General features: G+C 41.0%; 1 protein-coding gene across 1 annotated transcript in view; it reads right to left on the bottom strand.

The window, feature by feature from the left end:
- Nucleotides 1–5,279: 5,279 nt before the first annotated feature.
- LOC126428183 (aminomethyltransferase, mitochondrial) overlaps nucleotides 5,280–14,989 on the bottom strand; it is a 173,384-nt gene continuing 163,674 nt past the window's right edge. The window contains exons 5-6 of the mRNA XM_050090097.1: nucleotides 12,029–12,111; nucleotides 5,280–9,036 (exon numbers count right to left, since the gene is read on the bottom strand). Coding sequence (XP_049946054.1) covers nucleotides 8,681–9,036; nucleotides 12,029–12,111 — 439 coding nt within the window. The 3' untranslated portion in view covers nucleotides 5,280–8,680. The remainder of the gene's footprint in view (nucleotides 9,037–12,028; nucleotides 12,112–14,989) is intronic.

Here is a 14,989-nt window from a genome sequence, read left to right as displayed (position 1 = left end):
CATGCGCAACTTGTGTGACGTAATTGCCTTAAAGGCCAAATACTTACGGGTTTAAGGGGCTCCGGAACGCCCTATACTTGCAATGTTAAAATAACGCTTATAAATTACATCTTTCCTCACAAAGTATTTGAGGTAGGAAGTTGAACTTTTTACAGATTATTTATTGGAATATGGGCTACAACTTAACACAGGGATTTTACAAAATTTTAGTTCAGTTATTAAAGATGATTTTTTTCAATTGTAATGAAAATTCATAACATTTTTTTGCGATTTTTTATTTATATATTCAAATATATACAGTTTTTTGGAAAAAGGCTGTGTTAAATTATGCAGAAGGTACTGTGTAACATTTACTGAAAGTTTGAAACAAATATGTTTGGAAGATCCTTAGAAAACATGTAATTAGTATGAGAAAATAAAAGTTTTGGGAATCGAGCGACAAAGATTGGATTAACTTTTTAGTGCATTCCAGGTCCATAGAATGGATTATCATCATCCTCTGCAAACTCCTCCTCCAGCTTCCTCTTGTTCCTCCTCCCGTTTACTCTTGCTTGTATTTCTAGACTCTTTACAGCCCTGTCTGCAGCCCGAAGGCATTCCTTGTCTAAAGCAAGCATCGCTCGCTGTTGTGTTCGTAGATTTTGCTACCATTTTCTTCAGTTGCAGTTACTGCAACACTGTTCCAAAAGATGGTCATGTATGAACACTTATCACATTTCAGTTGTATTTCATTAGCAAGTCCTACGTGCTTTATTATGGAGAGTTCCAGACCAACTTCACTACAATGAATACATCTTACACAGTTTGAAAACATTCCTTTGAGAACCGACATATCAAATATTTCACTCACATCCGATTCGCCCATAAAACATTCATAGTTTTCACTCATTGAACCAAGCTTCTTCTGTGAAGTATTTTCTTTCCCACTTTGACTGCTATGTGCAGGTGTACTTGAGAGGTTAGGTTCTCTCACTTGGTTATAGTCTTTATTGTTTACAGTAATAACACATACCTTTGGCTTTCCAACATTTTTCCTTTTCTTAAAAGCCTTCAGAGGATTTCTAATAACTTTACTTTTACTCATTATTATACTTCAACAAAACAGAGACTCAAGAAACAGAATTAATTACGAATAGTTTCGAGATAACGACAGAGTAAATAAACATGAAACAATCGACAATCACACCAGCGATATATATTGAACCATCACAGGTTAGCCACAACACATACTTTATCTCACATCACTAAAATGTACCTGATGAACACGGACGTTAATAATAACACCATTTGACAGCAGTTTAACAGCGCCACAGTGGGTCACGCCCATGTAGAACACATTTCAAAAAAAAATTTAAAAATAGTTGGAGTCTTTGGGATTTAATAAATTATATATCTATTAAAAGGTAATAGTTTGCAGATTCAGAAAACGCAAAAAAGTAAAAATTGAACTTTTCATGATTTTGAGCCTTTCCGGAGCCCCTTAATAAACAATGTGCGCGGTTTACGCTATCCCCTACCACTCAACTACAAGTTTGCGTCACTGCCACCAGGTGGCAGCACAGTGCAGCAGACTTTTAGCCCTGTTCGCTTGACATAAATCACGCCAGGCGGTAGCACACGCGACAGATATACCAATTCACTCATAGTACCAGTAAAATTAGATCGGACATCAGTATATGTTATAGTTATACTGATGGAAAAACCTTTTTTCTTGTGGGATTCTGAATGAGATATAATACAATAAGTTTTGGATTTTATCATACAGTAGTCCATTTCAGGCGCTGAGAACCATAAAGCACATCACCATCGATTATGGGACTGAAGCATTTCCCAGACCTCACACCTTGTGACTTCTCTATGAGACCGCGTTTTTATCTACTGAAAGTCTACAACATCGCATTGTTGAAGCCGTGAATTCGATTACGGGAGACCAGCCAGGAAATGTGCCATCGTTTTGATATTTGTCGTTTAACGCATGCTGCTGATGAAGTCTGTTGATCTTATGCTGCGTCAGGTTTACCTGTACAATTGGCCCACATTGAACGTATATCTTTACATTCACAAAGAGCTATTTCACTGATTTCTCTGATATTCAGGGGGGGGCGGGAGTGGTCAAATACGGTGTGCTTTTGGCCCCTTATAGTTCTCAGAGCCTCATTTGCATGTTAGTCAAGTAACCTTACTGGCAGATAGTACTATTTGAGTTAAATAATTTCCGCAAACGACAGTTTGTGTTTGGCGTTGGTTGTTTACTGTGCAGGAACCGGCTTTCCTGTGCAGTTTCAACTTGAACTCTGTTGAATCTGTGCCGGCCGCTGTGGCCGAGCGGTCCTGGGCGCTTCAGTCCGGAACCTAGCAGCTGCTACGTTCGCCAGTTCGAATCCTGCCTCGGGCATGGATGTGTGTGATGTCCTTAGGTTAGTTGGGTTTAAGTAGTTCTAAGTCGAGGGGACTGATGACCTCAGATGTTAAGTTGCATAGTGCTCAGAGCCATTTGAATCTGTTTAGTCTGTATTAAGCGCTAACAGAAAAGAAAATTACCAGGAAAAGAGAGCCACAAAAGAAAAACGGCCTTCCAGACGAGATCCGTTGTCCGAGAACGTGATAAATCAACTAAGCGCGACTACAAGCGAACGTTTAACAAAGAATTGTACTATACACGTAGGTTGTCGTGAGGCTGATTTTCAGCCCGGAAGTTAATTCGTTAACTAATACGTGAATTAGGCGTCTTGCACATTTGTCCGAGAAAATAAAAAAGCACGAAAAAGTACACGAAACTGAGAAACGGAGAGTAGTGAAAGCTTAAACATTATTTCGTTCTTCCCATACACTGTACTTAGTGACATACAAAACAACAAAATACCACAAAAAGAATTCTTCCTTTCTTTCAGACAAGTTATGGATATTATTATTATTATTGTTATTCTTTACTTTCTCAGACGTTAAGTCTGGTTAAAAATGGAAAGTGGCGCGGACCTTGATCAAGCGTGACTTCCTTTTAACTGTACGGTATATGTTACATTGCATTTAGGAACTTTCGGGTTTTATCTGTTATAATGGTTCTGTTCCAGTATAATTTGAATTCATCATTCTCCAGTACACTTTGTGGTGCATACTTGTATGTGGGAACGTGTTGTTTTATAAGTTTATGTTGTAAGGCAAGCTGTTGATGTATTATTTTTGCTACATTGTCATGTCTTCTGGGGTATTCTGTATTTGCTAGTATTGTACATCCGCTTGTGATGTGATCTACTGTTTCTATTTGTTGTTTGCAAAGTCTGCATTTATCTGTAGTGGTATTGGGATCTTTAATAATATGCTTGCTGTAATATTATTATTATTATTATTACTGTTAATATTATTACTATTATTAATATATACAGCAGCTGAAATTGTGTAAATGTATTGGTTGATAAGCGTAACTGTTATACGGCAAATGCTATTAATTTCGTACTCTCATATTTATCTGAATTCAAAATTTTTTTGAACATCCAGAATGTATACCTACGAGCCACCAGTGTATTACCCGTCACTTTCTGTAAAGTGTGCTGTGGTGCACCTTGACATACACTTTATTATGCAGGAGCCTGAAGATGGCTTAATAGAATATCGAATCTGGTAGTAAAAGTTAAAATAAAATAACATCTCAACTGTAGCGCTGTTGGCGAATTTCATTATTAAAGAGTGTTTCTACTGTCATCAGAAAAACATTCACGATTGGATTGAACTGATGGTTTGGTGTGCGAGGAATTTTAAGAACCTGCATAGCAAAATTATTTTTTTGTGAATTTTGACTATTAATACCAGGGCCGTTATCAGCCAGTGCGCCTGAATAAAATTCATCTGAGGAACTCAGTCCTACTCGCACAAACGAAATCCCTCTCACTGTCAGCATTTTGTGTAGTGTATTTTGAATCACTATTAACTATTACTTTTCCCAGATCGGTAAGTTTCCCCACCTAGATTAACAGCCTAAATTTTCCAGAATGAGATTTTCGCTCTGCAGCGGAGTGTGCGCTAATATGAAACTTCGTGGCAAATTAAAACTGTGGGCCGGACCGAGACTCGAACTCGGGACCTTTGCCTTTCATATCAGCGCACACTCCGCTGCAGAGTGAAAATCTCATTCTGGAAACATCCCCCAGGCTGTGGCTAAGCCATGTCTCCGCAATATCCTTTCTTTCAGGAGTGCCAGTTCTGCAAAGTTCGCTGAAGAGCTTTTGCAAAGTTTGGAAGGTAGGAGACAAGGTACTGGCAGAAGTAAAGCTGTGAGGACGGGTCGTGAGTCGTGCTTGGGTAGCTCAGATGGTAGGGCACTTGCCCGCGAAAGGCGAAGGTCCCGAGTTCGAGTTTCGGTCGGGCACACAGTTTTAATCTGCCAGGAAATTTCAGCCTAAACTTTGTTTTGTAATGTTACGAATGTGATCAGAAAATGTAACAGCCGTTTAGGTACAAGGCTAGTGCTGAGTTTTCTGTAGCGAAACCAAACCAGCATCATGTGTCGTGTTTAACTGAAATTACCTAGCGTTTTAGTTTGGTGCAGAACAAAATATGATGTATTCTTAAGATTTGGTACGTACATTGTCTTCACGCAAATTCAATAACAATAATGTTTCCCGCATGTTGAAAATTCGGTAGAGTTGTCAGGAAATGTATTTTCATAAACTTTTCATGTGTCATCTTAAAGATCAATACGAAAATAAAACTAAAATGAAAACAAAATTCAGCTCATCCTAAATACAGCGTTGCCTGCTTAAACACAGTACATGGAACAGTTTGTGCATTTAAGGGAGGCGAAATGAAGTGTGATGACACGTGTGTGTTGTGTAAGGGACATGGCAACATTGCTTCGCGCCTGCACGTGTTCCGGCGAAAGTGCCAATCAAATAAGAGTTCAAAACAGACTACATTGCAGTGCAGTCTGTTAAATATTTAACTATTCTAAGAAAACTCGTTTTCCATTTTTGCAGAATAATTACATTGGGTTGCTTACGAAATTTAATAATATGATTTTAAATGAACATTGGCGTAGTAACTGAAAGCCGAGTATTCGTCTCCCTCTGCATTGCTTATAGAGGCTAAGAGGATAAAGGTTGTTGTTGTTGTGGTCTTCAGTCCTGAGACTGGTTTGATGCAGCTCTCCATGCTGTGACGAGTTGAAATGAGGGGCGACGTTATCAAGGTTGAGACAACGCGCCGGAAATGAAGGAAACGAAGAAGGAAAGGGAGAAAGTGGAACTGAATGTAACAACGACGGATATAAAATCTCAAAACTGCTGTTGTGTTTGACTACTATTATGCTGATACCTTTATTTCTTTTTGACCAAAATTACAATGATATAAAAAATAGAATTCTGGCAAATAACACAGAGTAAATATCAGTCATCACACATTTTTCGTGACGTATCGTTTTCAGATTGTCCCATTAACATTGTCCTGTTTTGAGATACCATCTGCAAATTCTTGCAGATGCACCTTTCCACCTGTGGTATCTAATTGTGGCAAGCACATTCAATATTGGGTTTCGCAACTTATTAGGATCCCCTTCATCTTCCAACATTCACAGACTAATATCATCACACGACATCACAGAAAGTACGGTGCTTTTGAAACTCTAAACGAATAGTTGTGGCTGCAGAGTTCTGTAATTTCAATGATTCAGTCACCAGCAGAAAATCCAGGTGAACTTATGAAAAAAATACATTCACTGTGAGTAACACCGAATAATATAAAACAGCTCTATCTTTGTTTGAAGTATTTGATCACACAGATTTCGAGAGAAATCACTATATTTATGTAAAGGTACAAAAGGTTTGTTGCCAGGTGTGGGCTTGCACTTCAGGTTTCGTTAAGGCGTGTCACGCTTGTTAACCGCTGACTGAAATAAGGAGCAAAGGGAAGGCTTAAAATATTTTATGAGACGATGTATTTGATGTCAGTAAAAGGAATGATATTGCAGTGAAATTCTCACAGTTGCATTACTAACGGAAGAGAGACTTCAAGAACTCAACCTTGTAACTCAAACCAACTGTACTGTACATGCAACTTCGACAGCAACAGAGAGGAAGAACTGTTAGAAAATGAAATGTGGTAATAATATGTGCACACAGACAAAAGGACAAAATGGTGCAAAGGACAGGTGCTTATATTACGCCTACCATTGAAGATCTGTTGTGGAAAAGAAATGGAGTTGTAACAGTAATGTAGAAGTATGAAGGTTGCAATTATGGTGATGTCACCCTGGAAGAACGGGAAGAAGATGTAGGAGAACTGGTACGCAGGAAGTGCAGCTCAAGGAAAATAGTCAGTCCAAAGCTCAGATTAGAAGAAACTACAATGATGAGCAGATGAAGATCTGCACTGCAAAAGGCAGTAAGAGAAGTGAAAAGTATCTACTTAGAATGACTATATAGCTTGATGCAAAGATGAATCCGATTATAAACAGAAATAGTACAAATGATAAATATCTTGTCAAATAGCGTATTTTTTTGTTTCATATACTGAAGGTGTAATTCCATTAGCACAGATATATGGACAGCAAATAACGAGAGAAAGAAGGAAATCAGTAGTCAGAGACATGGAGCCAGAAAAAGAAATTGTGAATTAGTTACAGAGTTGAAGTATGAAATAGTGCAGTTGAAGATGACACTGAAATAATAAATAACGAAGAAACAGGAAAGGCTGAGGAGACATGTAGGTTTTGATTAAAGATTTGTACTGGTATCGAAATAGCTCAATTAGATGAGTACAGCACCCTCAGTAAGAACTCAGTTTGAATTACATTTCAGTGATACTTGCGATGTGATATATATATATATATATATATATATATATATATATATATATATATATACATAAGCATTATTATGGGTGCATTTCTCCTCCACTTCATTGATGTTTGATGAGATGATGTTGTAGTAACATCTTTGGACTGACGAACTGATAGGTGTAGAGACATCGTGTGCCCCAGTAGTAGAATTCAGTACCGAGTTTCATCAAAAGATGTACCTGGTCAATATCTAGGGTTGTGAGAAGCCGGTGATTGAGAAACCATCAATACATTCAACTAATATTAATGGATAAGATGATGCTTTACGAAACATCATTAGCTGTAGCCACTGGTAGTTGGTGAGGTGATGTTTGACAAAGCAGTGGGAGATTCGTTAACTGAAGATGGCTGAGCTGATGGATGTAGAGTCACGATCGGTTCAGGTGTCAGAAAACAGCTGATATCGTAGCTGGTTGAGATGCACTGGTCCAGAAGCTGGTCCAAATGTTGACCATTGCAGTTACTGGTGACTGCTAATGTCATGTGTGCCAAAACAGTGAGCGATTCATTGGCTGATGATGACTTAGCAGGTGGTTGTAGAAACGTCTTCAGTCCTGGTGCCAGAATTGAGCTGTAGATATATTATCAGCCCCAGTGGTAGAATTCAGCACCAAGTTTCATCAAAAGACATAGTTGGCCAATATGTAGGGTTGCGATAAGCTGATGGCTAAGGTAAAACTCACTGAAAAAACATCAATACATTTAACGAATACTAATGGTTGAGGTGATGCTTCAGGAAAGGTCGTTAGCTGTAGCTATTGGTGATTGCTGAGTCGATGCTTGTCAAAGCAGTTGGAGGTTCATTAACTGAAGATGACTGAGCTGATGGATGTAGCATCACCATCAGTCTAGGGGTCAGAAAGCAAATGATATTCAAGCTGGTTGAGACACATTGGTCCAGAAGCTAGTCCAAATGTTGACCATTGCAGTTACTGGAGACTGCTAAGGTGATGTGTGCCAAAACAGTGACCGATTCATCGGCTGATGATGATTTAGCAGGTGGATGTAGAAACGTCTTCAGCTGTGGTGCCAGAATATAGCAGCTTGAGATGCCAGGAAGCTAGAATAGATTTCAGCTGTTGAACAGTGGATTTACTGGTGAATGTTTAGATGATGTGTGTCAAAACAGTGAGCGATACATTGGCTGATGATGATTTAGCAGGTGTATGTAGAAACGTTTTCAGCCCTGGCGTCAGAATATAGCTGGCAGCCGGAAGAGCATTCAGCTGCTGACCACTGCATTTACTGGTTACTGCCGGGGTGCTACTTGTCTAACGACTGAGAGGTTTACTGACTGATGATAGCTGACATGATGGATACATAAGCGTCTTCACACCAGGTATTGGATGGTTGGGACGCCAGGCAGCCAGATCAGAGTCCTGGCGTTGAGCACTGAAGTTACTGGCTGATTACTGAGCTGCTGCTTGTTGAAAGACTAAGATATTCATTGGCTGATCATGACTTAGCAGGTGAATGTAGAAACTTCAGCTGTGGTGCACAAAATATAGCAGCTTGAGACACCAGGCAGTCAGAAGAGAGTTCAGCTGTTGAACAGTGGATTTACTGGTGACTGCTTAGGTGTTACTTGTCAAAACACTGGGATTGATCGATGGTGGCTGAGGTGACGGGAACTGAAATCTCTTCAGTCCCACTACCAGAAAGACATCGTAGCTGGCTGGGACGTCTGGCAACCAGAGGGGGGTTCCTGGTGTTGACCATAGCAGTTATTTGCACATCCAAAGATTGTGAGATTCGTTGGCTGATGGTGACTGAGGCAATGGATCTAGAAATGTCTTGAGGGTTGGTGTCGAGAAAGCGTAGCTGTTTGAGACTCCAGGTTGTGGGTACACTCTACTGCTGGTCCTTCTTGTAGAAGCGGTGCGGCACGAATGGCAGCCGGCACACCTCTACAGGCACGTCGCGGCCGCGCACCTGGACAGCCAGCGATGTGCCGGGCCTCGAGTACTGCGAGTCCACATAGGCGAGGGCGACGCTGCCGCCCAGCGAGGGCGACGGGCAGCCGCTGGTGACGCGGCCCACCTGCGCCGGGGCGGCGTCGCTGAGGGCGGCCACCACCGCCGCCCCCGCGCGCGCTGGCGGTCCAGCCTCCCAGCGCAGCCCCACGCGCCTCCTCGGGGGCCCAGAGCGCAGCTGCTCCAGGATCACGCCGGCGCCGGGGAAGTCCGCCGAAGCTCGCCGTCTCTTAGCTGCAAGGACAAAACGCACTCTCCCAGCTGCTGCACACATCTACAGGAAACTAGGCATCTCCATAGAAACATACACACATATATATACAGGGTGAGTCACCTAACGTTACCGCTGGATATATTTCGTAAACCACATCAAATACTGACGAACCGATTCCACAGACCGAACGTGAGGACAGGGGCTAGTGTAATTGTTTAATACAAACCATACAAAAATGCACGGAAGTATGTTTTTAACACAAACCCACGTTTTCTTAAATGGAACCACGTTAGTTTTGTTAGCACATCTGAACATATAAACAAATACGTAATCAGTGCCGTTTGTTGCATTGTAAAATGTTAATTACATCCGGAGATATTGTAACCTAAAGTTGACGCTTGAGTACCACTCCTCCGCTGTTCGATCGTGTGTATCGGAGAGCACCGAATTACGTAGGGATCCAAAGGGAACGGTGATGGACCTTAGGTACAGAAGAGACTGGAACAGCACATTACGTCCGCATGCTAACACCTTTTTATTGGTCTTTTTCACTCACAATAAAAGATTATTTATTTATTTGTCACACGACCGGTTTCGGGCTTGCGCCCATCCTCAGGTGTTTATACATTCATGTACATGTTTATATTGGTGGATATCAATAGAGATGAAGCGTTATTATAGTTACGCCGTGCTGACAGTTTTGCCACTTAGTTACACACTTATCATCATTTTCACGTCCATATTTCAGTTAAAATGATAATAAGTGTGTCACTAAGTGTCACCACAGCCTAACTACAATAATGATGCTTCAGCTCTACTGATCTCCAGCAGTATAAACATGTACATGAATGTATAAACACCTGAGGATGGGCGCAAGCCCGAAACCGGTTGTGTGACAAACAAATAACCTTTTATTGTGACTGGTAGCGGATATTTTTCTACACCTTATAGTGGTTCATTGCAGTAAATGTTACCTTTTCTAATTATCCTACAATGGTATCATTATCAATAAATGTCTATGACTGTCCTAAATATAGGTTTATTGTACGTACAGGTTGCCAATTATTGAAATAAATGCAAAAAAACCTAAATTAGTTACAAACTATTGCGTGCACACCTTTTATTCAACAGGTAAACAACACTACAGATATTCGGATTTAGGTGATGACATGTTCGGTATGGCTGCCATCATTGGCGATGATGTGACGCAGACGTATAGCGAAATTCTCTATGGCCCTCTGAAGTTTCGGAACATTGATGCTGTCGAGGATGTCCCGAATGGCTGTTTTCAGCTCAGCAGTGGTTTTGGAGTTACTGCTGAACACCTTGTCTGTAATATAGCCCCACAGAACGGAGTCATATGTGTTCAAATTCGGAGAATATGGCAGCCAATCCAGGCCCACGCCAGTGACCTCTGGGTACCCTACAGGCCAGAATGCGGTCCCAAAAGTGTTCCTCCGGGACACCAAGCACTCTCCTGCTTCGATAGGGTCGAGCTCCGTCTTGCATGAGCCACATCTTCTCAAAAAGATGGTCACTTTGGATAATGGGGATGAAATCATCTTCCCAAACCTTCACAAACCGTTCGGCAGCCATCGTGCCATCAAGGAATATCGCCTTGATTATTCCGTAACTGGAGACTGCGCACCACAAGGTCACCCATTGAGGATAAGGAGACCTCTCGATCGCGAAATGCGGATTCTCAGTCCCCTAAACGCGTCAGTTTTGCTTTTGACGAACCGACTTAAATGAAAATGGGCTTCGTCGCTAAACCAAACCATACACGGCGTACTAATTACGATAATGCCCCGCGGCCAACTGTGCAGTTATAAAGTCCTAACGCAAATCGTTCAGAAGTTATGGTGATTTTATTTCATATAGGTCAACAATTCAAGGGCTTATTTCAGTAGTGATACACGTCCATTACGTCCACTTTTCTGTCTATAATGCTTCTGAAATTAATGAGCCAAACAAACAGCAAGAAAAGTTCACCTCTAGCAAGAAGCCATATCCTTGAATATTTCTGGTATCTCAACTGCATATTTTTCAGCGCTCATTTAACTTTATGACTCTCTATCTCAATATGAACAAAAATGGACTTGTACCACTACTGAAATAAGTCCTTAATTTGTCACCCTGTACATACACTGCAACAACAAAAAAAAAGACCCGACGAATCACGAAGCAACTATCCGAATGGGACGGAAACAGGCAGATGTGATGTACATGTGCAGAAAAACAAGTTGTTACAGTTTCCTCTTCTTCTTCTTGCGTTACGGCCTCTGTAGGACCACGGGTAGCCCCTTCGTGGGCTGCATTTTCCTCTTCTTCTCCCAGAACCTCTCCATTCTTTCTCTTCTTCTCTCCACTCTTCTTCCGAGATCTTCAGTTTCCGTTTCTCCTGTCAGCTCCACTGGTGACATTCTAATCTTTTCCTGTATTCTCCTCTGTCATTGATCTCCGGCATATTTGTCGGTGTATATTTGTTCCTCCAATTTTCCTTTCCTTACAGTTTCAGAAAAAATGAATGATTTATTCAAGAGGAAGAGCTTCAGAAATTGAGGACGTAAACAAACTGTTGGTCCACCTCCTGGCACGTGTAGAAACAGTTACTCGGCTTGGCACTGATTGATAAGAGTTGTTGGATGTCCTCCTGAGAGATACCGTGCCAAATTCTGTCCAATTGGCGTGATAGATCAAGAAAGTCTCATCCTCGTATGAGGGTCTTGCGCATGTAGCTCGAAAAGTTCTGAGTTGGAGAGAGATTTGGTGGCCTCGCTGGTCAAGGTAGAATTTGGCGAGCACGAAGAAAAGATGTAGACACTCTAGTAGAATTTGTGCATAACATCGTTGTCTATACGTCCGTGGCATTTCGAAATTTTCCGCTCCTGATACCAAAGTTGTATTTTACACGTTTTATTCACAACTGTAACGAGAGCGTGAAGAGAATTTTCTCATTTGCGCCGAGTGTAGCGGTTCCATTGGGTAATCCCATATCCAGAATTCACTCACCAATCAGCCACGAGAGTCCAGCTTCCACAGGCGTCGTCGTCTCATCCAGGTCGGACCCGTACAGGCAGAGTCCAGCTTCCAGTCTGGAACACACGGTAAGCAGGTGTTAGCCCATTACATGACAGCAGTTACTTAGCAGATGTATACCCTACGTCCTTACGTCATACAACTAGTTGCGTTAGCTGCAAGCAGTTTTTTTCTCAAGAATTTTCAGCACGCTGCCGACGTGTAGTGAGTACCTCCCCTTATGAACTATTCTCGACAAGTCAGGTGATACCAGGACAACGCAGAAAATAGTTTACTCGTAACGTGTTAACTAATTGCCAAACAGCATTACTGTGGCAAGTGTTTCATTGTAAAGATATCCGATACTAAGGGATATAAATCAAGCATCTTTCTGTGTGAGTCGCATATTTCGGACATCACTAAGTGATTCTGTTGATAACACCATAATCTTCAAGAGCAGGATTACATACTTGCATTTTTCATTCGTGCTACGCACAGACGTGTTTTGACAGCAGAAAAGCAAGTGAGAAACTAGTTATCTTGCATCTTATTCTGGGAATGAGAATCTGTGTCTGTTTTTCTTTTCAGCAACGGCAGTATTATAATTAAAAACTAAAAATACTCAAGATTAGTGTGTAGTCTCAGTAAAGTTGAATCTAGTACACGCCACACACTGCTTGTTGTTGCATGGGCTCCCCTCTGGGCATGAGATGATATACTGCATATTTTTCGATTTTTTACACAGGCGGATAAACTGTATGTTGTATGTGCTCCCCACTGGGCATGAGATGATATACTGCATATTTTTCTATTTTATACATAGGCCGAACTATCAGTTTAATAAGTCACAGTTGCAAAATACTAACGCAAATTCTTTGTAGACGAATGGAAAAACTGATAGAAGCCGACCACGGGGAATATCACTTTGTATTCCGTAGAAATGTTGGAACACGTGAGGCAATACTGACCCTACGACTTATCTTAGAAGAAAGATTAAGGAAAGGCAAATCTACGTTTCTAGCATTTGTAGACTTAGAGAAATCTTTTGACAGTGTTGATTGGAATACTCTCTTTCAAATTCTGAAGGTGGCAGGGGTAAAATACAGGGAGCGAAAAGGTATTTACAATTTGTACCAGATGGCAGTTATAAGAGTCGAGGGGCATGAAAGGGAAGCAGTGGTTGGGAAGGGAGTGAGACAGGGTTGTAGCCTCTCCCCGATGTTATTCAACCTGTATATTGAGCAAGCAATAAAGGAAACAAAAGAAAAGTTCGGAATAGATATTAAAATCCATGGAGAAGAAATAAAAACTTTGAGGTTCGCCGATGACATTGTAATTCTGTCAGAGACGGCAAAGGACTTGGAAGAGCAGTTGAACGGAATGGACAGTGTCTTGAATGGAGGGTATAAGATGAACATCAACAAAAGCGAAACGAGGATAATGGAATGTAGTCGAATTAAGTCGGGTGATGCTGAGGGAATTAGATTAGGAAATGAGACACTTAAAGTAGTAAAGGAGTTTTGCTATTTGGGGAGCAAAATAACTGATGATGGTCGAAGTAGAGAGGATATAAAATGTATAATGGCAATGGCAAGGAAAGCGTTTCTGAAGAAGAGAAATTTGTTAACATCGAGTATAGATTTAAGTGTCAGGAAGTCTTTTCTGAAAGTATTTGTATGGAGTGTAGCCATGTATGGAAGTGAAGCGTGGACGATAAATAGTTTAGACAAGAAGAGAATAGAAACTTTCGAAATGTGGTGCTACAGAAGAATGCTGATAGATTGGATGGGTAGATCACATAACTAATGAGGAGGTATTGAATAGGATTGGGGAGAAGGGAAGTTTGTGGCACAACTTGACCAGAAGAAGGGATCGGTTGGTAGGACATGTTCTGAGGCATCAAGGGATCACCAATTTAGTATTGGAGGCAGCGTGGAGGGTAAAAATCGTAGAGGGAGACCAAGAGATGAATACACTAAGCAGATTCAGAAGGATGTGAGTTGCAGTAGATACTGGGAGATGGAGGAACTTGCACAGGATAGAGTAGCATGGAGAGCTGCATCAAACGAGTCTCAGGACTGAAGACCACAACAACAACATGGAGATCATGGCATATGAGGCAGACCATCTGATAAAATCATTGTCAAAACCAATAAAAAAAATAAAAAATAATTCAAAAATAATAAAAAAACTGCTCTCATGGTCGTTCTTTCCATAAAATATAAAACTGAAGTCACCAGATTAAAGTACCACTCCTCGCCTAACACCGGTAGACATCATCACTGCCGTATTCCGCGCAGACCTGCTGTGGTTCTAGCGGTTCACAACCGGCCACCAGATAGAGCTGTCCAAGCAGTGCACACACAGTCCCACTGTATAACCACTCATTATTACTAAAACACAACTTTACTCTAACTGCTTGTTACATAACGATGCAGAGCCCACACTTGCGCATATATTTCCTGTACATGCTACAATCACTATAAAGTACGTCAATTACAAAGTAAAAGCATCTGAGGCACAGACATTATCTATTAGCGCCTTACAAAACTACATATTATAATTTACCTTTATTCATATAAGGACGTCAGGAATATGCACACAGTGAGATGTTCATAACACGACGTGCGAGACGAGCGACAAAAACCTGTATGCTGGGCGTTACCTGTCTAAGCACTATGGTCTTAGGTATTGAAGCGCTAAAAAAAGAACATATTCACTTGGTATAAAGTCTCTCACCATCTATACATTCGTTATGAGCAAGGTACGAATCAACTTCGAAAACCTGCATAGGCACATGCAATTAAGGAATGCCAGGCCAGAAGCAAACCAAGGGGCACAAGAACACTTTGTAATTGACGTACTTTATAGTGATTGTAGTATGTACAAGAAATATATGCGCAAGTGTGGGCTCTGCATGGGTATGTAACAAGCAGTTATAGTAAAGTTGTGTTT

Source organism: Schistocerca serialis, chromosome 12, assembly GCF_023864345.2.
Source record: "Schistocerca serialis cubense isolate TAMUIC-IGC-003099 chromosome 12, iqSchSeri2.2, whole genome shotgun sequence".
NCBI lineage: Eukaryota > Metazoa > Arthropoda > Insecta > Orthoptera > Acrididae > Schistocerca > Schistocerca serialis.
Note: the sequence above shows the minus strand (reverse complement) of the source record. Positions and strands in the feature narration are given on the sequence as shown.